Source organism: Xenopus tropicalis, chromosome 6 (assembly GCF_000004195.4).
Source record: "Xenopus tropicalis strain Nigerian chromosome 6, UCB_Xtro_10.0, whole genome shotgun sequence".
Classification (NCBI taxonomy): domain Eukaryota; kingdom Metazoa; phylum Chordata; class Amphibia; order Anura; family Pipidae; genus Xenopus; species Xenopus tropicalis.
In genome coordinates this window covers 13,419,928-13,445,830 of record NC_030682.2, presented here as the reverse complement: position 1 = coordinate 13,445,830, position 25,903 = coordinate 13,419,928, and the positions used below count along the sequence as shown (strand labels likewise).

The following is a 25,903-nucleotide window of genomic DNA, read 5'->3' as shown; positions in this document are numbered from 1 at the left end:
TAAGGATACAGCCCAGGCTTGGATACTGCTTGCTGCACAGCTATTACTAAGAAAGAGAAAGTCTCTGCCGTAGAACTGACTCAGATACGTGGGGCAAGGGAGGGTAATTTAAGGTAAACCTTGAACGCATTTTAATATACGAGGTACAAGTGGGACAGCAGATGCCATTTATTTCAGCTCAGGGCATACAGCAGGTGGCTCTGTGATTGTGCACATCATTTTGTTTCCCCCTGATGAATAACTTTCAGCCACCTTAATTGAGGAAACACATTTCCCGTAAATGTCGCTTTTATTCCGCGAGATAACTTGTAATTCACAAATACTAATGCCACTGTTTCAGTGAGAACTCATCCCTGGCACAATGGAAGCCCTGCGTGGCGCCTTGGTTTGAGGGGCCGCTATAACATTTTTGTACTTTTTATTTGTCTAATGGAAATATTAAAGAAAGCAAATCGTTATTTTCCCTTTGTTTTTCTTTCTAGATTTAATGAGGAGGTGTTTGCAGTTTTAACTACTAAGAAGGAACTATATACTGTAAATGTTTTAATCATAGGGACCCTCAGGGTCAGATTGAAGTTTAAATTATGTGTGCTTGGGGGAGGGGGTTGGATGGGTTGTGGGGGCCCTTGTTGGGGTGCAGGGGCCCCTGAGGCAGCAACCCCAGTGGGCCCTGCACCCCCTACAGCATGCGTAATTTAAACTTACCTTCGGCATGTCGAGGGAGGGAGACCGGCAGCCCGGGGGAGTGCCCGGCAGGGATTGGGTCAGGGCCAGTGAACCCACCAGGACTGGGGCCCACCGGTTTATTTCCCGGGGCCCCTGATTAGGCCCACCTTCCCAACCCCAATCCCCTGACTCCCAAAAGAGGCCCTCATACCCATCCAGGGACTGGTCCAGTTGCCATTTTGGAGTCAGGAAAACGTTTTTTTTTCCTTCTGAGGCAAATTAGAGAGGCTTCAGAAGGGTTTTTTGCCTTCCTCTGGATCAGCGAGCAGTTAGGCAGGTTTTAATGGACACAAGGGGAATCTATCTTACGTTGTATTTCAATAAATTTCAAATATTTTGATCGCATTAATGTTTCTATCTAAAAATAAATCCTTTACGTGTTAATTACATATGGGTGACTCCATGATAAGTACCTGACTCTGTGGGAGTATGTAGGAAACTGCACAGGGTTGTACAGCTGAGCATACAGAGCAAGATTGGGCAATGTGCTGAGGTTTCTAAATCATCTTATCTCTGTCTGATTTGTCCAACCATGAGCTGGACCAAATCAGGGGTGATATGATCGTTAGCCTTGGGGCTCTGTGCAGACCTGTTGGGAGAAATCTGCAGGTCCTTGTCCTACTTGTCCTACTGTATTTTCTAACCTGCCAATTTTAACAGTGGGTATCAGTTGGGCAGGCCATTGCAAGGTTTTATACATGAGCCAGGAAGCTGCCAAATCAGTCTAGAGAGCAGTTTTTATCAGTGTATGGTCGACATTGTAGGTGCTATGTGCTGTGTATGACTTGGCTTACACTCATTGCAGATTGTCTTCAGCAGTGTAACTGACTTAAGTTGGTGAGGTTGCCAAACAAGTGGAACTTTCCTGATTTAGCCACCAACAATTAACTAATTAAAATGATCCGATCGTTTGGTCACTGGACCATTGATAGGATAATAATGGGGGCACTACAGACTGGGGATGGTCCATGCATTCCTCTTCTGATGGGAGGATTTCCAAATCCCCTATCAATATCTGTCCAATTTTCAGCTACATATCAGTCAAGCAGGATCTCCTTAGCTGCCAACTCAGTCTGGAGGTCCTCCTTTAAATGGTGGTCTTATGCCTTTGAAAAGGTGCTGTCTGGGCAGTCTTTCTCCTGCAAGCCTAGTGAGGATTAAGCCTGTGGAACCAATGCTGTGGTCTTGGCAATCTCTCCTATAAAAAGCTAATTGCAGGGGAGGACTAAATCATGTCACTGAAACCAATGCCCAGTGATGGCACTCCAAAAGGAAGGCTAAGCTGGCTCATATCATACGGCCTGTCTGGCTTTGGAAATTGTCAGGTACTTCCAGGTGTCATAGCGGCACCCATGTAATAATATAAATGAAATACATTTTTGTAATAAGTTACTTAATATACATATACACAGAAGGTACAATTAAAGGAACAGTAACACCAAAAAATGAAAGTGTATAAAAATAATTAATATATTATATACTATTGCCCTGCACTGGTAAAAGTTGTGTGTTTTCTTCATAAACACTACTGCAGTTTATATAAATACCCTGCTGTGTAGCCCCGGGGGCAGCCATTTAAATTGAAAAAAGGAGAAAAGGCACAGGTTACTAAGCAGATAACAGATAAGTAGCAGATTCCCATTGTATTCTACACAGTTTATCTGGTATCTTCTTATGTAACCTGTGCCTTTTCTCCTTTTTTCAATTTAAATGGCTGCCCCCGTGGCTACACAGCAGCTATTTCTTTTAACTATAGTAGTCTTTCTGAAGCAAACACACAACTTTTACCAGTGCAGGGCAATATACATTATATTTTAATTATTTTAAAACATTTTTATTTTTTAGTGTTACTGTTCCTTTAAAACATTTACACACAATCAAAGCCCTCACTCAATTCCGGTTAACTCTGATTATTTATTTACATTTATCCCTTTCAATCACCCACTCGTTTTGCTCCTTGCAGTGCGTATTTTCCTTGCTGGGAAGGAACTGTGCATTTCCTGCATTTTTCCCTAGTGGTCTCTGTAGCATTAGAGCATTGAATGATCAGATATCTGCCCTACCCTTCCCGGCCCTATTATGGACATTTTTTAAGTTGTTTTGCACTGACAAAGTGTCCATTTGCCCATGAAAACTAGATGGATTTAATTTTTTTTTTTGACAGAATGAATTACTGAGACTGACTTGCATATTTTCCATTAAGTGCCAATTACAAGAGATCACTCAGAAGAGTTTGTGTTGATATATACTAAGTACAATTACCAGTACACAGCCCAACCAAGAACGGGTAAATTGCTTCCTGACATGTGTTTTATCTTCTCCCATTGGGAAGTTGCACTTACTAATATTTCAAAGTTGAGGCTGTTCATTTTAATGGGTCTTTCCCAGCCTGTGAACAACAAAAGAGAGAAAGAATAATAGGAAATAATATATCCCTAAAGTTTGGGATCCAGAAAGGCGCTCATCTAAAGCCCAGGCTAGGGCACACAGGGTTTTGCTCTTCAATGCTGTTTCAAGGATAAATGGAGGAATTAAATTGCTCTTACTGAACTTATTACTAAACAGAAAACTGTCAGCAACCATAGGCATACTGTTATCATATAATTACCCCTTTTATAATAATACCATTTACAATTTGCTTTATAAGAAGCCTGAGCCCACCATGTTATTGAGCCTATTGGAAACTGGTACTTCATTAAGTCAGTCTTTCCAAAGTTAACGCTGTCCATGGTAAGGTTGCTAAAAGAGAGGACATTTGCAAGATTTATCCACCCTGGTAGGGGTGCAAATTGGGCTGATCTGCTCAGGGTTGGACTGGCCTGTCCAGGATACAGGGGATCTCTGGGGAGGGGGGGACTATCTGAAAGATAATTCCCCTTAGTTCTTTATTATATGTAGGGACCCATAGGGTTAAGCTCCCTATGGCTTTATTACTACCTCTTCACACCTCTATTGTTATTGGGTAAGAGCCCCTGTACTTAAGTTACAGTTCTAACACTATCCCTTATAGGTTTAGTGCCTGTTGACCACTCCCCTTGTAGACTGATATGGTGTCTGGCAGGGGGGAGTGGCTTCCTCTTTTGGCTGCCTGTCTGCTTCCCAAGCAGAGCTCCATCTGAGTCTGGGAGCAGACTGTAGGCCCCAGAAGCAATTTGTACCCTAGGGGACCATTTACCCCTAGTGAAAGTTGGGGACAGGGCCCCGTGAACGAGGATAAGTAAGCACAGCAGAATATTTAATAGCACCCTCTATGAGAGTGAGTATAGTCAGATCTATCTAGCATGAGCAGCTGTAGCTCCAACATAGGAGACATTAAGGGTTTAGCCTACCCCAGGCTCTGTCTGCCTTGCTGTAGGGACTGCAGTTAAGACATAGGATTCAGGCTAGTATTAACCCCTGAACCACTGTTGGCTGTAGGGATCCATTCCAGTAAAGGGCATTCATCTTGGGACCCCTGGCTGTGTTACTGGGGCATTGTGCCATGTGGGTTATGGGCAACAAATACACTGCACCTGCTATATATATCCTATACATATACGTCTCTAAAGGTCACAACTGCTATTAATCACTGTGATATTCTATATCAACTGCTTGTGAGTATATGATTACCCTGACCTCAACATCTGTGTCTTGAACAATAAATCTGCACCACACAACCTCAGAAAGTTGTAGTTCAACTATACACTTAGCTCCATAGTTCTTCTCCCACTTAGCGGAGGCCCATGCCTAAGTATTAAGGGTCGCATGTAACACATGCTCTACACTACGCTACTAGCCTGGATTTGCCTAATCTAAGTCAAAATAGTGTTACATATATATACCAGAGAGCCATACCACTTAGCATGTTTTACTTCTAACTATGACAGTGGGCTGCAGGTTCAAATCTGGCTAAAACATATTTTAGCATTTCAGGATATCATAGCATTTGCGTCATTGCATATCATTGCTTTGGCCCAAGAAGCTGCTGACTTGGCTAATTTGGCAGTCTATGATGCCCCTGTTGTACATTACTGGTATATACGTATATAAAAATTGGCAGGGCACATATTTATCTTTATATAAAGTATTTTCCTGCATAATAGCGGTTGTTGTTGTAGCAAAAGGGACAACAACATTGTAGCTACAGGGGCTGGGAATCATTGCCCCAACAAGTGTAAAGTGCACAGTCCATACATTTATGAGTTTTATAGATGAGATTTTCACATTCCTGTGTTTTTCAAAACCCAGCAACACCCTGAGACAAAAGCTGGTGCACCCGAAAGACCCTACACCCAAGTACATGAAAAGTAATGTGGTCTATGCTGTCCAGTGTAGTGAAGAGTGCTCAGACTTATACATTGGGGAGACAAAACAACCTCTCTGTAAGAGAATGGCCCAACATAGGCGGGCAAACTCCTCAGGACAAGACTCAGCAGTCTATCTACACCTCAAAGAAAAAGGTCACTCTTTTGAGGACAGTAACGTGCATATTTTGGACCGAGAGGACAGATGGTTTGAAAGAGGTGTGAAAGAGGCCATTTATGCCAGCCTGGAAAAACCATCCCTGAACAGAGGAGGGGGCCTGAGACACCGCTTGTCACCAACATACAATGGCGCGTTGACATCCTTACCCCGGCAGTTTCACAACAATTCACACTTCCAGTCATGTACTTTGAAGGATTAACACCTTCATCAATGAGAATCTTGGTACCATTGTGATTGGATCATACCTTCTTACACCTGTCAGTTTCAGCTAACACCTAACTGAACAAGTTCAATGGAACCATTGTGATTGGATGCCTGTGACTCTACTACCATCAAGGGTTTAAATACCGGGGAATTCCCTACCAGTCATTTGAACTGAAGAAGCCACTCGGATGAGTGGTGAAACGTTTTCAAGAAAAACTCAGAAAAGTCCAGTTGTTTTAGACTTAATTCTACTAGATACTGTATATCATGACCTGGATGAATGAGAATCTTCATAGACATATAGATGAGAATGTTTGTCAGCCGGTGGCCAAAATTATGGTGGAGAAAATGAACGCCTGCTGCAGTTTTTCATTTTTTTTCAGTAGCTGGCAGATTCTATTTTCAGAAATGACAGAATGCACGGATACATTTGGCTGCTTCTTTACCAAGGGAATAACTTGTGCTTGTCAAAAAGAATTAAAACATTAGGCCCAGAATTTCCCAAGCGTGCAATGATACACGGCAATAAGGTTAGACATCAAGAGGCACTATTGAAAGAGTAGGGCCCTCAGGCAAAAGGAATGGTGCTTAGGGACGTCCAATCTGCAGCCCTCCAGAGGCTGATGAACTACAACTCCCAGCCTGCTTATGCAACATTGCCTCAGCAGAGAACCCCAGCAGCACTGAGGCAGCCAATCTGAAGCTGCTCTTAACAGCAATAATGGTTAAACGACTGAAAACGTTTTATTTATGTATACTTTGAATAACTGCATTTTCTTTCATTACCCACATAGTTTAGGGGGCAGCAATTAACTTTAAAACTATAGCAATGCATTGGTCTGCAGGCCACAAACACTCAATGGCCCCTAATGTGTAGCTGTATAAAAGCTGTAAGTTAGTCAAGGTTGTTTAGTAAAAGCTACTACGTAAGGGCGGAAGTATATTAACAGCCAGTTAGGGCGGAAGTCTTCGAGCCCGGGGGCTTTGCTCTCCGGAAATGACGACTGAGTGTCAACATGCAAGATGGCGGCGCATCACAGGCAGAACACGGCTGGGCGGAGGAAAGTTCAGGTAGGAGCGGTGCTTGGGATCGCACACGGCCGGTGCCCGCCCTCACACTGTTGGCTGCCGGTGTTCCTTACAGAATGGCGGGGCCCCGCAGTATGGATGCTGGCGGGAAGTTGAGGGGCGGGGCCAAGCCTGCTGGGAGTCGCAGCCGGCTGCGCTTTGTGGCTACTGCAGAGAATTGGAATTTTGTTCCCAGTTGGCTGCATTTATAGAGTAATAATAGAGTCCAGTCGCCCTGTCATTCGCATTACAGAGAAGGTGAAACCTGCTGCCCTGCGGCTGATGTTTAGCTGCAACTCTCACAGTATCCAACACTGTACGATGTAGTGCAACACAGCCTGTAGGGAGGTAGAGTGGCCATCCGTCACTTATATAATCTCCCCATGCTTTCACATGGAGCCACAGTAGTGCCATAAGGGCCTCTGTCTTCTCTAGTGCCCGCTCTGAGCATTGGGAAATAATTACTGGGCATTGTGCCATGTGGGTTATGGGCAACAAATAGACATGAAGTGCTGCACCTGCCATATATCCTATTCATATCTATCCTATACACATATATCCTATACATATCTATCCTATACACATATATCCTATACATATCTATCCTATACATATCTATCCTATACATATCTATCCTATACATATCTATCCTATACATATCTATCCTATACATATCTATCCTATACATATCTATCCTATACATATAGCCATATATAGCTCAGCCATATAGCCATATATAGCTCAGCCATATAGCCATATATAGCTCAGCCATATAGCCATATATAGCTCAGCCATATAGCCATATATAGCTCAGCCATATAGCCATATATAGCTCAGCCATATAGCCATATATAGCTCAGCCATATAGCCATATATAGCTCAGCCATATAGCCATATATAGCTCAGCCATATAGCCATATATAGCTCAGCCATATAGCCATATATAGCTCAGCCATATAGCCATATATAGCTCAGCCATATAGCCATATATAGCTCAGCCATATAGCCATATATAGCTCAGCCATATAGCCATATATAGCTCAGCCATATAGCCATATATAGCTCAGCCATATAGCCATATATAGCTCAGCCATATAGCCATATATAGCTCAGCCATATAGCCATATATAGCTCAGCCATATAGCCATATATATAGCTCAGCCATATATAGCTCAGCCATATAGCCATATATAGCTCAGCCATATAGCCATATATAGCTCAGCCATATAGCCATATATAGCTCAGCCATATAGCCAAATATAGCTCATCCATATAAATCCTATACATATATATCACATCCATTTATAGCCTGTACATATATATCACATCCATTTATAGCCTGTACATATATATCACATCCATTTATAGCCTGTACATATATATCACATCCATTTATAGCCTGTACATATATATCACATCCATATATATCATCACATCCATGTAACATAGTAAGTTGGGTTGAAAAAAGACATATGTCCATCAAGTTCAACCATAATGCCTATATATAACCTGCCTAACTACTAGTTGATCCAGAGGAAGGCAAAAAAAACCCATCTGAAGCCTCTCTAATTTGCCGCAGAGGGGAAAAAATTCCTTCCTGACTCCAAGATGGCAATCGGACCAGTCCCTGGATCAACTAGTACTAAGAGCTATCTCCCATAACCCTGTATTCCCTCACTTGTACTGAGAGCTATCTCCCATACCCCTGTATTCCCTCACTTGTACTGAGAGCTATCTCCCCTACCCCTGTATTCCCTCACTTGTACTGAGAGCTATCTCCCCTACCCCTGTATTCCCTCACTTGTACTGAGAGCTATCCCCCCTACCCCTGTATTCCCTCACTTGTACTGAGAGCTATCTCCCCTACCCCTGTATTCCCTCACTTGTACTGAGAGCTATCTCCCCTACCCCTGTATTCCCTCACTTGTACTGAGAGCTATCCCCCCTACCCCTGTATTCCCTCACTTGTACTAAGAGCTATCTCCCATAACCATGTATTCCCTCACTTGCTAAGAATCCATCCAGCCCCTTCTTAAAGTTATATAATGTATCAGCCAGTACGACTGATTCGGGGAGGGAATTCCAGAACTTCACAGCTCTCACAGTAAAAAATCCTTTCCGAATATTTAAATGGAACCTCCCTTCTTCTAAACGGAGTGGGTGCCCTCGTGTCCGTTGGAAGGACCTACTGGTAAATAAAACATTAGAGAGGTTATTATATGATCCCTTTATATATTTATACATAGTTATCATGTCACCCCTTAAGTGATGTATATCATCACATCCATGTGTATCATCACATCCATATGTCATAACCATAAATATCTAATACATATATCATCCATATATATCCTATACATATATATATATATATATATATATATATATATATATATATTTATTATTTTTTTTTTTTCTATCTAGGGATGCACGGAATCAAGGATTCGGTTCTGTATTCAGCCAGGATTCAGCCTTTTTGGGCAGGGTTAGTTTTCGGGCGAATCCATGGTCCTGGCCGAACCGAATCCTAAGTAGCATATGCTAATTAGCATTAGGAAGGGTTAAGTGTTAGGGGGAAAAAAAATTCATTGTGCGCCCTTATGCTTATAGCTAATTAGGATATGCTAATTAGGATTCGGTTCGGTATTCGGCTGAATCCATCAGGGATCTACTCGATCCCAACTGATACATAATTAATCCTTATTGGAGGCAAATCAATCACATTGGGTTAATTAATATCACATTTTTTTAGTAGACTTAAGTTATGGAGATCCAAGTTATGGAAAGACTCCTTATAAGGAAAACCCCAGATCCGGAGCATTCTAGATAACTGGTCCTTTACCTGTACAGGTATGGGATCTGTTTTTGGAAACCCATTATACAGAAAGCTCCGAATTCCTGGAAGGCCATCTCCCATAGAGTCCATTTAAGCAAATAATTCAAATTTTTTAAAATAATTTCCTTCTTCTCTGTAATAATAAAACAGTACTTGTACTTGATCCCAACTAAGATATAATTACCCCTTATTGGGGGCAGAACAGTCCTATTGGGTTTATTTAATGGTTAAATGATTCCCTTTTCTCTGTAATAATAAAACAGTACCTGTACTTGATCCCAACTAAGATATAATTACCCCTTATTGGGGGCAGAACAGCCCTATTGGGTTTATTTAATGGTTAAATGATTCCCTTTTCTCTGTAATAATAAAACAGTACCTGTACTTGATCCCAACTAAGATATAATTACCCCTTATTGGGGCAGAACAGCCCTATTGGGTTTATTTAATGGTTAAATGATTCCCTTTTCTCTGTAATAATAAAACCGTACCTACACTTGATCCCAACTAAGCTGCATCAGCCTATATGTGTGGCAAAACAATCCTCTTATCTTTATTTCATGTATAGTTATCCAAACAAAGATTCTTTATACAGAAAAGCGTAGGTCCCAAGCATTCCTGATAAGAGTCTATACCTAAATATATATATAATTTTTTTTTATTCTAATCAGCCTGTACTGGCTGCTTAGATGGCCAAAACAGGGAAAGACTATTTCATTTTTTAAGAGAGATTGTGGAGAGTATTGGTTATGGTGGCCATACACTAGCGGTGTTAATCCATAATCGTTTGACCCAAGGGCCAAATGATCAGATTACTCTGATATCGCCCACCTTAACGTGGCCATACACATTAAGAAGGTGGGTGAAATTGTGATCATTTGATTCTTTGCCCCTAGGGCCAAACAATCAAATTACAACAATGGGTATAGTAGTCATCAGAGTAAGTTAGGCCTATCGGGGTCCCCATAGGCAGGTAAGCTTTCAATTCTGTCACATTTAGGTAGAAAGCAAATCTTTCCATATATAGCCAGCTTTACTCTAATATAGAACACTCTATCTGGGCAGCAGGACCTGTGTTATATCATTTACAATTAAAGATAAAAGCCTTTATTTTCACATTAAGTGCAACAGCAAGCCTTTGTGCCTTGTCTGGCTCTTTATTTTGAACTGTTAGATAGTTAATAGGGTATATTTACCCCTTCTGTGCTGTAAGGGCTCAAGTATGAATGACTTATGAGTAAAGAATGTATAGCAGGCTAAAAATAGGCTTGTGTCTGATATCCATACTGTATAGAGTGCAGGTTGTGCTACACACTGACACGCTGGAAACAATGGCTTATTTATAGCTTCTGTAGGTGCTTCCTCTGCAACTTGTTCATGTGTTTAGCGCTAACAGGGAACATAGAACATTGACTCGATATAGTGCGCAACATTACACTCTGTTATTGCATGTATGAGCAATGTAGCAGAACCAAAGTTCTGTTTATTTATGAATGATTATTTGAGAATATTTTCTTTTTACTAAGTAGCTTATATCTCTGAGGGCTTCCCTCACATTAAAGCTTCTCTATTACTTCCCCATATGAGACCTAACATTAATGCGCTTTCTCTTATACTTGCTGTTAGAGTGATGGAAAGTAATCTATATAGAACAGAACATTTTGTGAAATTACTGTCAGCAAAAGATAAACATGTATATGGTACAAGTACACTATGGGGCAGATTTATTCAAATGTGAAATTAGAGCACACCACAGGAAAATTCATCCGCTTTCTATTCATTCCTATGGGATTTTTAGTAGCGCACTTATCAATTGGGGAACGCTTACTTTCACCCAGTGATAATCACGTGTCTAATAATCCCATAGGAATGAATAGAAAGTTGGTGAATTTTTCTGTGGCAAGCTTTAATCTCACATTTTAATTTTACTCCACACAGAGTAGATTTTTGCATGAAAACGCATACTCGTGTTTTGGCGCTGAAATCCGCTCCGTGTCCCAGGTCACCGCAGTGTCTTTGGGTGCTGACACACCATAAAACAGACAGGACCGTGTGACAGTAACCTTATAGACTGTCTACATGTCACACAAGCCCAATATCACCACATGCAAAAGTTTTTATCATTGGGATAAATCGCACTTTCCTATCTAGAAGTTTGGTAGCCGAGTCAGGGTTTGGCATATGCCAGAAAGGAGCTACGTGCCTAAATATGCAATGCTGACCAAAGTTTGCGGTACAGGCAATAATGGACTGGAACTGTCTGGACCCCTGGTTTACGTAAAGGAACAGTTCAGCGTGAAAATGAAACTGGGTAGAATAGACAGACTGCGCAACATTAAAAATGTTTTCAATATAGTTCAGCAAAAATGTAATTTATAAAGGCTGGAGTGGGTGGATGTCTAACATAATGGCCAAAACACCGCTTCCTCCTTTACAGCTTTCTAAGCTGTTAGCAGTCAGTAACCAATCAGTGACTTTAGGGGGGCTGTGTGGGACATAACTGTCAGTTAGTTTGCTTTTGAATCTGACCTGCGTGGTCACAAACTAACGGAACAGTTATGTCCCATGTGGCCCCCCATAAAGTCACTGACTGACTAAAAGGTTAGAGAGCTGAAAGCAGGAAGTAGTGTTCTGGCTATTATGTTAGACATCTGCTCACTCCAGCCTTTATAGATGAAATTTTTGCCTAATTAACTAGATTACAAATATTTTCTATTTTGCTCAGTCTATTTTACCCAGTTTCATTTTTATACTGAATTGTTCCTTTAAGGTTGCAACATACAATGATATACTTGACAATTCCATGCTTGCTACTTTGCAGCGACAGGACGGGGAAAGCCCTTTCCTCCACAATAATGCCCTGCAACCCAGGTACAGACCATGATTCAAAATAGGCCCAAAAACATTTTTTTGGGGTTGACATGTCCTTTAATGCAATTATCTAAAACTAAAGTTCAGATTGAACCTGTAGGATTAAAGTCTTAAAAATAACAAATCTGATGATGTTTTGGCCATTAATAATTGCCAGACAACAATCGTACGAAAGTTATGTTCCAGAAATACAGTGTAGGTCCCCCATAGATATTGTCAGATCGGCAATACATGCACAGAGATTATCGCCTTTTGACTGAAATTTTCTAACCTGTGTAATTGACTGATTGCCCTGCTATGAAAATTGTATGGACAATAATTTGAAACCCACACGCAGTCTGAAAATTGTACAAAGCTTTGTTTCCTATGATTATATTGGTGCGTGTATGGCCAGCCGCCAGCGTAATGATTAGAGTAACTTGCGGTGTATATTCACTGTTGAACTGTCTGTATCTGCCTCAGGTATCCTATGTGATAAGAGATGAAGTGGAGAAGTACAATCGCAATGGGGTGAACGCATTGCAGCTCGATCCTGCGCTGAACAGGCTCTTCACAGCGGGCCGGGATTCCATCATCCGGATATGGAATGTCAACCAGCACAAGGTTAATCCTCACTCAGATAAAGTGATTAGGAGCAAGGGAGGCTGGGAGCGCAGGGAGCACACTCAGTTATTTGCATGTGCTTCTTAATGGATTTCCTCTTCTAGGAAATGCCATGTTCCCTGTTAGTCATTAGAGCAACGATGACTGATGCGGCCGTGCCTCCTAACTGTTTGCAAATCTCATAACTTTGATGTTGGTAATGGAAACCGGCTCCCCGATCTTAGGATCAATAACGTGGATCAGTCGCTTGGCTCCTCAGACTACATTTTCTGGAGTCTTTGAATTGCTACAGAACACTCTGCCTTATTGGCATCATCCTGCCTGTATGGCTGCTTGTTGCATGTCTGGTTCTGTTGATGTGTGTACATTGCTATTGGAGGGGCAGGTCCCTATAGACAAACCAGTAAGGGGCTGATAAAAACTGCTGATATTGGCCCTGTGGACCAAATAAGCAGCTTTTATCAATCCACATTGACCCCCTTTTAGTTTCCCCATTTTAGTACCTCATTCTTTTAAATGTCTATGTGTATTTTACTCATTAATCTATCATTAATTGCCTCATGGTGTGAAACATGTTATTAAAATAATAGATAAATACAAAGTATGATCATAAATAAAAATAAATACAAGTTGATATAAGTTAAGAATCAAAGAGACAGGAGGATGGAGGTCCCTGCCCTGTAGAGATTGCAAGCTAAATAACATGCCATACTAATTACCCCTCAATGGAATGATGTACCAATCAGACGGATATTCCTCTTTACTATGTTCCTTAGTTCATTAGTAGTCCTGTAATAGAACAGACAAATAAGCATACTGCCATGAATCCCATGTTGTATTACGGACAAAGGGCCTTTCCCTGACTGTGTCTGTGCCCACTAAAGTATAAATTGAAATTATATTAACAAGCCTTGCTGGTGTTTAAACAAATTCACTAGGTGCTACCATACATGCCTCTCTGTTAATATAGATTTTCTGTTTCATCCTCCTAAAAGCTGTTATGTCTCAATTTATATTTTAGCAAGATCCATATATAGCTTCTATGGAACACCACACTGACTGGGTCAATGACATTGTCCTCTGCTGCAATGGCAAAACATGTAAGTATTTTGGCTTTTATCAAATTTAAGTACTCGTTGAATTATATGGGACACTTTTGGGATTGACCTGCTATTGTTACCCCCATTTTTATTAAAAGGCACTAAGTTTGCCACAGGAGCAGTAACCCATAGCAACCAATAAGATGTTTGCTTTTAAACAGCTGACCAGTAAATTGTACCCGCTGGTTTGTTACTAATGGGTTACTGCTTCTTTGTTTTATTACATAACCCCCTAAGAGAGGGATATTTAGCCCTCCTGCCTTTAACAGCTGGAAGATTGCAGGCTGCATATAACTGTCAATGTGAGTATTCAACCCTTTGAGGCACAGTTGTAATGGTTTGGGTAAAGTTCCCCTGCTCAGGAAACTAGAAAAAGCTATTAGGCCCTTAACTAACTTCTGGCATTTATCAAAGTATTCTTCTGTGGAGGTAAACTAGAGCTCCATGTCTGGACCAAGATTTAAAATAGGCCCTGGCATTTCAAGTACACAGAGGCCCAAACAGCCCCCCACCAGCCCAATAGACAGTGACTGTCTGTGGCATCTTACAGCAGCCCCTCTGGCATTTGCCAGAACCCACAGATTGCCAGTCCGGGCCTATAGAGCTCTCTCCCCTGACATACATGGACCTGGGGACTGTCACATTCCACATAGGAGAAATAGGTTTCTGAGGGTTTTTTATGGTGCATTTCCCTTTCGGGTTGCTGTGTTAATACCTGAACCTCTTTAATCATGAAGTCCTTGTACTTGAATATTGCTGCACTGAATCTGTAACTACACTTAAAATGCCTAAGCTCAAGGAATGCTTATTTTTCAGTGATCTCTGCATCTTCGGACACTACCGTTAAAGTATGGAACGCACACAAGGGGTTTTGTATGTCCACCCTAAGGACACACAAGGTAAGATGTATTTTTAATTTTAGGTGGAGTTCACCCTTTTGTGTGATTGATGTGCTTATACCCCTTTCACTTGTTTTCTTTGGTACTGCAGGACTATGTGAAAGCTTTGGCTTATGCAAAAGATAAAGAACTGGTGGCATCTGCAGGATTGGACAGGCAGATATTTCTCTGGGATGTAAATACTCTCACTGCACTGACTGCCTCCAACAATACAGTCACCAGTAAGTAATAGTGGCGGCACGGGAAGCTATCCTATCACGTTAATGTTCCCATTCCAGCAGTGCAGCCAGGGCTAGGCCAAAAGGATAATTCAGTAGTCTTCTTTACTTAATGCCCAGTGCAGCTCAGCCAGAAAATTGGGCAATTTATTGTACTTTTTAATGTTTTGTTTTTTTTCAACTTAGCTTCCTCTTTGAGTGGAAACAAAGATTCCATCTACAGCCTTGCAATGAACCAGATGGGAACAGTAATTGTCTCCGGGTCTACAGAAAAGGTAGATATTTTGTTCTAAGGGCTAATATACAGATTGCTACTAGTCTGCTACTTGTTGCGGCTACAAAAGAGACAATACATATAATTGTCTCTGTGTGTTTAAGGCCTCTGGCACACGGGGAGATTAGTCGCCCGCGGCAAAACTCCCTGTCCGCGGGCGACTAATCTCCCCGAGTTGCCTTCCCCTGCCATCCCACCGGCGAACATGTAAGTCGCCGGCGGGATGGCAGACGCGGCGGCGCGATTTCTGCAAATCGCCGGAAAAGACTCGAGACTCGCGAGTCTTTTTCGCCGATTTCCCCGAAATCACCCCGCCTGCCATCCCACCGGCGACTTACATTGTCGCCGATGGGATGGCAGGGGAAGGCAACTCGGGGAGATTAGTCGCCCGCGAACAGGGAGTTTTGCCGCGGGCGACTAATCTCCCCGTGTGCCAGAGCCCTAAGCAAAGGCAATTGTCATTGTCTGTGCCAGGGTATCTTCTGAAGTTTGGTAACTGTGACAAGTAGCTCTGTGTGTCTCAGCCTCAAGGCTTTCAGTATACTGATTTTACTGATACTGACGGTCTGCTTATTTTCTTTTGATCCCCTATCAGATGTTTAATCACACAAAAAATAGATGATCCCACGTGCAGATAATTGGCCTGTGTGTAGTGCTCTCCTGCCATGCTGCCCAACCATTTCTATGGAAATTGTTCAGATATCTTTTTGGGCAAGTTAGATACCATCAGCCAAGGCATCCATGTACCCTTATGATCTTATTACTGTACTGGGGGCCCAAAGGTGAATCAGTCCATTGTGCAAAGACTCTAGGCTAAATGCCCTGCTTTAGTCAAACACACTGGCACTAATGCACACACAACTTCACTCAGCCACATTTTCCCATGCAGATTGGCATACATGCTTGTATGGATCTGATATTAATATTAAGGACAGTATTTATTTTTGTAAGCCTTATTTATTTGGATTTTGTGTCATATACTTGGCTGTGGAAAATCTGCCTTTGTTTCACAGGTCTTAAGGGTCTGGGATCCGCGGACTTGTCAAAAGCTGATGAAGCTGAAGGGACACACAGACAATGTGAAGGCTCTGCTGTTAAACAGAGATGGGACACAGGTAATTGCAGTCTTGTCCAAGGCCATCTGCTAAACATAAAAAATTACTCAAAAATTGCAAACAACAAAAAAAATGCAATAAAAAAAGGACAGAACACTGTTAAATGCAGAAGCTTGTTCAAGGAAACAATCGAGTTTTATGTGTTAATTCCCACGACTTGTTCAGTGTCTCTCAGGCAGCTCTGATGGAACAATCCGACTGTGGTCTCTGGGTCAGCAAAGGTGTATAGCCACTTACCGTGTCCATGATGAAGGGGTTTGGGCTCTCCAGGTCAATGAAGGTTTCACACATGTCTATTCAGGAGGGAGAGACCGGAAGATCTATTGTACAGACCTACGGAATCCTGATATTCGCTTGCTTATATGTGAAGAAAAAGCACCAGTTCTAAAGGTATGTTTGCTTGGTGATCGGTAATTTTACTTGTTTATCTAGCGCTGAATGAAAATACCTAGCATTCTATCTCTAACCATTCTGGATTACAATCACACACATACATTGAAACTGAGAGCTAGAATCTCCATTAAATCCCCTTTATTATGCAACTGTCTGTCATCAGCTTTACGTGCCTGAATCAGTAGCAGGTGAAGCAGCTAAGAGTTAATTTTATATTTGTAACCTAAAACTTACAGGTAAGGCCCAGCCCTCTAAGTAGGAATCACTGTGAGGTGTATTTAAATCCGATTCTGTTTCTAAACACCGGTGATTGTAAAAGTCTGATTGTTTATTGTTCTACAGATGGAGCTGGATAGGTCAGCAGACCCTCCCTTGGCGCTTTGGGTCGCAACAACTAAATCCTCTGTAAATAAATGGGTAAGAATTGTTTCCGAACAATAAGAGCGGTTTTAGCGGTTTTGCATTTAATCTTCTAGTATAAAGAAAACAAAACTGACATGAATCATTTTGTTTCCTCTTCCTGCATTAGTGATTAAAGGGTAACTTCACCCAACATAAAATGCAATTCTAAGCAACTTTCCTTTATTCATTCTATAAACCTTTAAAATGGTGTTAAAGTGGGTTTTGTAAATGTCATTGAAACCAGTTTATTCCTTTCTTTTCTTTGGTTCGGACTCTTGAAACAAACAGAAGCCTCTTAGACAGATAGCTGACAACATCTTTCTGTTTCAGAACCCTCCCCGAGACCTCTTTATCTAACTAGGTGGCTTGTGCTACTTTGTTTCATGAGTCAGAACTATTAGTGCAGACTATATAATTATTAATAGCTCCTTTAAACAACAGCTTTGAAGCAAATGAACATTTTTAATGGATAATAATGTATTTTGGAAGTTGCTTACAGTTTTTTAGGGTAGACATCAGCCCTTTAGGGCTCTGGCACACGGGGAGATTAGTCACCCGCAACAAATCTTGCTGTTCGCGGGCGACTAATCTCCCCGAATTGCCATCCCACCTGCGACAATGTAAGTCGCCGGTGGGATGGCACACACGGCGGCGAGATTTCAGCAGATCGCCGAAAATGCCTCGCGAGGCAACTTCGGCGATTTGCCGAAATCGCCTGCGCAGCGTGTGCCATCCCACCGGCGACTTACATTGTCGCCGGTGGGATGGGAATTCGGGGAGATTAGTCTCCCGCAAACAGGGAGATGTGTCGCGGGCCTAATCTCCCCGTGTGCTAGAGCCCTTAAATGCAGTTCTAAACGCACAACAGTTAATCCTGACATAGTTTTGTTTTAGCCTATCAAAGGTATCCTGAACTTCAGATCTTCCGGAGATTATGAGAATGACTGCAGCACTCCACTCAGTCCTATTTGCTCTCAGCCCGACCAGGTCATTAAAGGTAACGGCGCTGGAATTATTTCTATGATACATTATTTTTGTGTTGCTTGTGTAACACTGACAGTGTCACTTGCTAAGACTTTAATGTATTCTCTTCCTAGGGGGCGCTAGCATCATCCAGTGCAATATTCTCAATGATAAAAGGCACATATTAACCAAAGACACTAATAACAATGTGGCATACTGGGATGTTTTAAAGGTAAGATACAGTCTTACACTGTGGTGTTGTAGGTAATTGTTTCTGGTCCCTTGCAGTTTAAATTGATAAGACAATTGCTTCAGCACACAGTCTGTTCCCATGCTCCTTGGTTACTCCCATTGTAACCTTTAATAGCACCTTGCATTTGTCCATTCTTGGTGATCTCTAGCACCATGAAAGTTCTTTATTTAAAAGCTTTCCACAGGTCATGACAAGCACGTGTGAATACATTTTATGCTTAAAAGCCTTGCCTCTATGTGACTATTTCAGACTTGATTTGGAAACACCCTATGGCAGTTGCTGGTGGTGGCAGATGGGGAATAGTCCGGGTACCAGGTGTAGGTGTAAGGTGTAGAGAGCTCTTCAGCCTGTGTGATTAGATCTAGTATAACAGACATGATGGCCAAAGCCATACAACACTATATGTGTGATGCTCGAGATAAAGGTCATGGTCTGTTCTTGCCTTCCCAGCATCCAATCAAACTGTTACATAAAAAGGGTTGTTTACCTTTTTAATTAACTTTTAGAATAATGTAAAGAGTGATATTCTGAGACAATTTTCAATCCGTCTTCATTTTTCATTTGTGTTTTTTATTTATTTATTGAGCTCGGAATTACAGCAGGTATCTCTAGCCCTAGTAACCAGGCAGGGTTTTGAATGAAAGACTAGAATATGAATAGGAGAGGGCCTGATAAGATAAATAAGTCATAAAAAAATGACAATAAACAATAACAAATTAATAATTTTAGCCTCGCAGAACAATAGCTCAAGGGCTGCCGGTATCAGTGAAAAAAGAGGATCAATTAAAGTTGCTGCTTTTGTTTGCAGGCTTGCAAAGTCGAGGATCTGGGAAAAGTCGATTTTGAAGAAGAAATAAAGAAAAGGTTTAAGATGGTTTATGTACCAAACTGGTTCTCAGTCGATCTAAAGACTGGAGTAAGTAAATATTTTTTTGGGTCTGTTTATTCTTTTCATATTTCAGTAAATGTGTTCTGATCCCCAGTGGGCAGGGCAGCTCATTCCAGTATTGCACCCTGAGTGTGTGTAAGGTTTATTCTTAAAATCCGAAATACACACAATCCTATATTTTGTGTTTTTTTTATCTATTAGCCTTGCCAGTAAATGATGCCTTAATTGGAACTATAGAGCACTTATACAATTTACATTGCCTGTGCAAAGACATAGTTATGCCCGTTTTAGTTATGTGTTTATGGCGCCCACCCAGGCCATATGAGGCAGTGCATTGACTGAACATATTAACATTGGCATGGTAGGAGAGGGCTTGATGCTTATATTCAGCACTTCTGTTTCTGGGGGTGAGTCTGCTCTAGGTAAGCTTTGCTGTTCTACTTGCCAGATGCTGACGATAACACTAGATGAGAGTGACTGCTTTGCCGCGTGGGTTTCTGCGAAGGATGCTGGATTCAGCAGTCCGGATGGATCTGACCCAAAATGTGAGATCCAAGCACAAATTGTTTGCTTGTCCGTTTAAAAAATATTCTCCAGAAAAGTATGTTGTATTGCAGATTTCTGTGTTTTTATTCCTGTGATAGTTTTGCTCTGATCTCTAATGATCTTTACTGTTCTTTGACACCTTAGTGTAACCTGAAATATGTCACAATCCCCCCAATGCTGATCAGTATCTAGCGAGTATCCAATGTGAGTACCAAATCTGTACCAAAGCGCAGTGACACTTTAGGGTCATGGCCCACAGGAAGATTGGTTGCCCCCCATTAAATCCCAGTTACCGCGGCAACAAATCTCCCCAAAATGCCTTCCAAACGACAATAAAGTGAATTGCCGGTGGGAAGGCGTGTGTGGCAAAACTTGAGGCAACTTTGGAAAATAAAGCGCTGCATTTTCCTTCGCACCAGTGATTCATTTTGCCAGTGGGAAGGCATTTCAGGGAGATTAGTTGCCCGCTGTAGCCGAGATTTAATCCTGGGCGACTAATGTCCCAGTGGGCCATGGCCCTAAATGTAGCGGTATATTTGCTAACACTGCATTCATACATTTACCCATTGCACCAATCAACAAATAGCTTTCATTATTCTCTTGCAGGATAGAATGCTGAAAGCAAATATCTGATTTTTGTGGATTAGTGCACTAGTAAATTAACTCCATTGTGTCTGAACAAACCATTTAAACTATTTGTTGTAGGCCCCAGTCAATATCCAATGGTTCTGTTGAAATGTCACAGTTTGGTTAATGAGGTTGGTTATTGAGGTTGGTTTAATCAGGGTCTGAAGACTGCACACAGCACATATTAATTAACTGTTCTTATTGTACTTTCTCACAGTGAATCTTGGAGGTCTGTTGTTACAAGCACTGCTAGAGTTTTGGCCCAGAACCCACATTAATCCCATGGAAGAAGAGGAAAATGAAGTAAATCATGGTAAGGAGCTTTATTTTGTCTCCATATTGGATGGGTTTATAATGTTTTAATGGAGGCTGAAACAGGACATTGGGAAATTAGGCTACTTAGCTGATGGGGAGGATCTAATGAAAAGGAGCCAGAGTTTTCCTGCACAACATGAAATCTTGGTTTGACAATTCTGAACTGTAAACCCAATGAGTATCCAGCAGGCTTGTTGGATGCTGACCAAATAGGACAAGTCTTTATTACATTATATGTCAGTGTGGATCACGAGCATCACAGATATTTAGATAGTAAGGTCACTCATCCAAGCAAATAATACAAAAAATACACTTTGTCTATTGGGGCATATAGATCACCGGTGTCCCCAGGTGTAAGGCAACAGTGGTTAGAATGCCTCTATTTGCTTTTTACAAATTGCCAGTGAGCTGAACAAGACACACTTTACCTAGTTGGGCCTGGACCACATCTCTTCAGCCTTAATGCTTCTCTTCTCTTTGGGTAGTGGCAAATGGTGAACAAGAAAACCGGATCCAGAAAGGCAATGGGTATTTCCAAGTGCCCCCACATACACCAGTCATCTTTGGTGAAGCTGGAGGTCGCACTCTTTTCAGGTAAAGGAATATTTTCAACAAAGTACAAAGAAACATCATGTTAATATATTTGATCATTGGGTTTCCACCCATGGGTTAACAATCCATGAGTTTAGAAGGTTTAATTCTCTGTAAGTGCTTCTGGCAGGGACCTGTAATGTTGTTCATTCTGTTTTCTTCAGGTTGTTATGTAGAGACTCTGGTGGAGAAACAGAATCTATGCTTCTCAATGAGACTGTGCCGCAGTGGGTAATTGATATCACTGTAGATGTAAGTACAGTAGAACCCCCTATTTTACGGTTTTCAGGGAACACCCCCAAAAAAATAATGTAAAATCGGGAAAATGTAAAAAACGGGTATTTAATTTGAGGTTTTAATGTATTTCTTTGGGTGTGTTTCTTAACTGTTATAAATAGTAATTATTGACTTACTGGCCTGTAACTAATATTGTATTCTTTGCTGATTTATTTTAGAAAAATATGCCGAAATTCAACAAAATTCCCTTCTACCTCCAACCTCATTCATCATCTGGTGCAAAAACGCTGAAGAAGTATGTCAATATAATTTCATCATGTTTCATTTATTAACAGTGTGGTGTTTATCTTTGTGCAGATATCTGTCTGTTTTCGACTAGTTAGATGATAACATGAAGCTATGTATGCATTTGCACATATTATATATGTTGTTTTGTTTACCTTTTGTGTGATCCAGGTATAACATTTGGGTATACTTCCTGTCACTAAGATACACATCCATATTTGCTAGGACTTCCTATCAGTGAGATTCATGGGGCACAGTTAGGTTGCCAATTATGTTTGAGTGTTGGCCCAAATCCACCTGACCCGTGGATTTGGGCCGGCCTGCACACAACTGCTTTCTATTAGAGTGATCCAGGGCCAACCTTTGCTTGGACTTTATATCACTGAGATACCAGTCCAGCTTTTGCCTGGTTTCCTCTAGTTTACATGGAGGCTACAGGTGTATAAAAACATCTATGTAAGGCTCAACCTCCCCCAATTATGGGAACATTATATAAATATATATGATTCCTTCTTTTCCAGAGACCGATTGTCAGCAAGCGACATGCTGCAAGTCAGGAAAGTGATGGAGCATGTATATGAGAAGATAATAAATGTGGATACAGAGTCTCAGACAACGAGCTCGTCCAATAATGAGAAGCCTGGAGAACAAGAAAAAGAGGAGGATATCGCTGTTTTGGCAGAAGAGAAGATAGAGCTTCTTTGTCAGGACCAGGTAATTCGATTAGATTGGTTTTGAGTTGGAAGTGGTTACAGGTGATCTAAAGGATTAAATTTGGTCAAAAATGATTGACTTTGGGAGATCCTCTCTGGTCTGTAATACAATGAGTGGTTGGTGTGTCTTGATGGTCAATAAGCAAAGTAGGTTGTGGGTAGCCAATCGCTGTTTAGCCTTTGCACAGGGAAAGTTGAACTGCAGCTGCCTGTCTGGTCTGTATGTAGTTGCTGCCTGTCTGGTCTGTATGTAGTTGCTGCCTGTCTGGTCTGTATGTGATTGCTGCCTGTCTGGTCTGTATGTGATTGCTGCCTGCCCCAAAGACGGGGATTGGCTGGCATCCTGCAATACAAAATTCTGAGTGCTGCTGACTGACCTGCACAGCCAGAATAGGGGAAATAGTTAAAGGAGACATAGGATAAAGGAAAAACCTCTAACCTTGTAGGCAGTGATGAATAATATTTGGTGCTGGTTTCACTTTGGTCTAAAAATTAATCCTATCTGTAAAAATTGGGTGCTTATTGGAGCTCCCTATAGATCCTCTCGGGTCCCTGTTACAAATTAGGGGTGGGCTTGTCCTAATGATAGCCAATTACAGCCCTGTAGTCACACAAGCAAAGACAGGCTTCAGTTCCCTATCAGGTCAGCCTAGCCTAGCTGCTGATTGGTTCCTATCCTACAGGTCAGTGTGCTGAGTGCCGCCAGCCCCCCTGCACAGCCTGGGAAAGGAGGCAGCGGGAGTGGAACGGATGGGCTGGACTAGTGGGGTTTTTGAATGCATTTTCAATAAATCAGCCCAAAACACTATTTTCTTTAAAGCTCAGCATGGAATGTATCAGGTCACCCAGAAACCTGTCCCTGTGGCATTAATTGGCATAAATAATCGGCAGCAGGAAGTGATTCGGTGATTATCCCAGAACCAGCTAATGCACCTTAAATAACCCCAAGTCCTTCTTATTGTCTGCTCAGATATTGGACCCCAACATGGACCTTCGGACTGTAAAGCACTTCATATGGAAGAGCGGCGGCGACCTTACCCTCCATTACCGACAGAAATCCACGTGAGAGTAGCAGAGACACACCTGCTCTTCCCTTTTAAGTGGACTGTACTCCTGGTATAAACATTAGTACTGTATAGAAGCCTACCGAACTACATGCAGCAGCTTGTGACTTGAGCCAGTATGGACGTACGCGCGTACGTATAGCAAATAAATTAACAAGGTCCCCAATGTCTTCAATAGTCTGTGTTCATGCAGAATGGCAAAGCCCTTTGTTTTTTGTCTTGAGTTATGTACATAGTCATTGATTATCTTCAATAGTCCAGTGGTGCTGTAGTACCTATGTCTCACCGCTTGTGGCAGACTTGCACACCATGGTAGCCCTGGTGTTTGCCAAAGCCTGGACTTTGGGGGGCTTATGTAATGATCCAAGCTAAGTTTAAACCCATAGCAAGCAGCATTTTTAACTGGTTGCTATGGGGTGAGCGTTCCTGTGTTACTACATGACCCTCTTCCCATAATTCAACATTCCATTCCTCTAGGGCACATATTTCTATTGTCTGTACAGGAGGTGCAAGCGACACACACACAACCCAACACTTGTACATTTCCCTGCATTTTTTTTCTTTTTTTTATAGTAAAATTGAGCTAAAGGTGAATTTTTTTTCAAAGCTGAATGTTCTCGTGGAACAAATGTTTTTAGGTTAAAAAAAAAAAAATTAAATAAAATGTGCCGAGCTGGGTGCGTTTCCTGATGCCGTGCATCATATTAAATATGCTCGAATTGCCACCCAATCAGCTTATTTGGAAAGATAAAAATGATCCAGAATCAGAGATTGGTATTTAAACAATCTGAACTAAATTATCACTTTATGCAAATAATTTCTGGCCACGAGAAGTGGCCGCCAAATAAATTTCCTATGGGTTATATCAAAGTCTTGGCATTGGTCCTTTACTGTCATGTAAATCATATGGGGGTTTTGCTGCCTCCCCAGGAGGATGTCACTTTGGTGCTGTGTTTTTATTTAACTCCCTTATGGGAAGGGGCTGTGATTTCTAGGAGCATGTCCGAGGCAGAATTCCCATGGTGGGTTCAAGCGGAGGGAAGGCTCACTTCTATTGGCTGGACACTTGATTGTTAGCTGTGGGACTAGCACAGTGGGCTCTCGGTACTATGTGCCCATTTCTAAAGATACCGCCTAGTCATTACTGTGGGCTATAGACCTTATAATTAGACCAGGGGTCCGCAAATTACGGCCCCCCAAGGTAATTTACCTGCCCCCCACCCCCGCTGCATCCTCACCCCTGGCTACTACCTGTCTGCCTCTGACCGATGCCAATGACTTCCAGTGGCATTAGCGTTGGCCGGTGGGCTGTGGTGACGTGACACGCTGAGGCAGACAGGAAGTGGGGGGGGGGGGGTTGAGGGCTAACTATAGTCCGAAAAAAAAAAATATATTTTATATTGGCCTGTGTGCCACTAGCAAAAAGTGGCAGTTGACAACTCCTGCTCTCATTGGCTAATTCTGTGGCCTATGCAGTTTCCCTGGCTGCATGAGGAAGGTATTTCTTGGTACAAGGCACTGGCACACATTTCCCATGGTTAGTGTTCAGTTAGATGCCACACTCCTCTATATATTTTCCTTTTTTAGTTTCTATTCTGTATCACAGATGCTGCTAAAATATACGAGCAGAAAGCAGCTCTGCTGGGGATTGATGAACTACAGTTCCAACTGCCTCCTCTGTGGGGGTAGGGATTGTGCAACAACATCGGGGTGTAAGCTCCCTTACAGCTGGCACTAAGTTCAGGGGAAGTCATTCTGTTGGACACTTCCTGGGGAGAGACAATTTCCTAGGCATTCCCCACTGGTTCTAATTAGTAACCTTGCTACCCTGGGTTGGGGCTTTTCCTCTGGCCCAGGGTACATTACAGCAGAGCCCACTGTGCCCAATTATCCCCTACACCTATTGAAGCTTGACTACAGGTATAGCACCCAATATCCATAAAGCTCCGAAGTACAGAAAGCCCATCTCCCATAGACTTTATTATAATCAAATAATTCAAATTTTTAAAAATAATTTCCTTTTTCTTCGTAATAATAAAATTGTACCTTGTACTTTACCTCCAACTAAGATATAATTAATCCTTATTGGAAGCAGAACAATCCTATTCGTTTTATTTACCTTTTTTAGTTCTACTTGTTTTTTCTGCAGCTCTCCAGTTTGGAATTTAAACTATCTGGTTGCTAGGGTCCTAGGTACTCTAGCAACCAGGCAGTGGCTTGAATGACAGACTGGAAGATGAATAGGAG

General features: G+C 41.7%; 1 protein-coding gene across 1 annotated transcript; it reads left to right on the top strand.

Annotated features, from left to right (window-relative positions):
- The first annotated feature begins 6,412 nt into the window (after nt 1-6,412).
- Nucleotides 6,413-24,526, top strand: wdr48 (WD repeat domain 48). Its single transcript, NM_001079390.1, is given in 19 exon segments — nt 6,413-6,465; nt 12,632-12,772; nt 13,794-13,872; nt 14,689-14,771; nt 14,863-14,992; nt 15,176-15,264; nt 16,277-16,378; nt 16,544-16,768; nt 17,114-17,188; nt 18,068-18,170; nt 18,271-18,368; nt 19,198-19,305; nt 19,727-19,823; nt 20,669-20,764; nt 21,252-21,360; nt 21,522-21,609; nt 21,813-21,889; nt 22,401-22,593; nt 23,563-24,526. Coding segments are annotated over 19 exon segments (2,037 nt in total). The 5' UTR covers nt 6,413-6,417; the 3' UTR covers nt 23,659-24,526.
- Nucleotides 24,527-25,903: the final 1,377 nt, after the last annotated feature.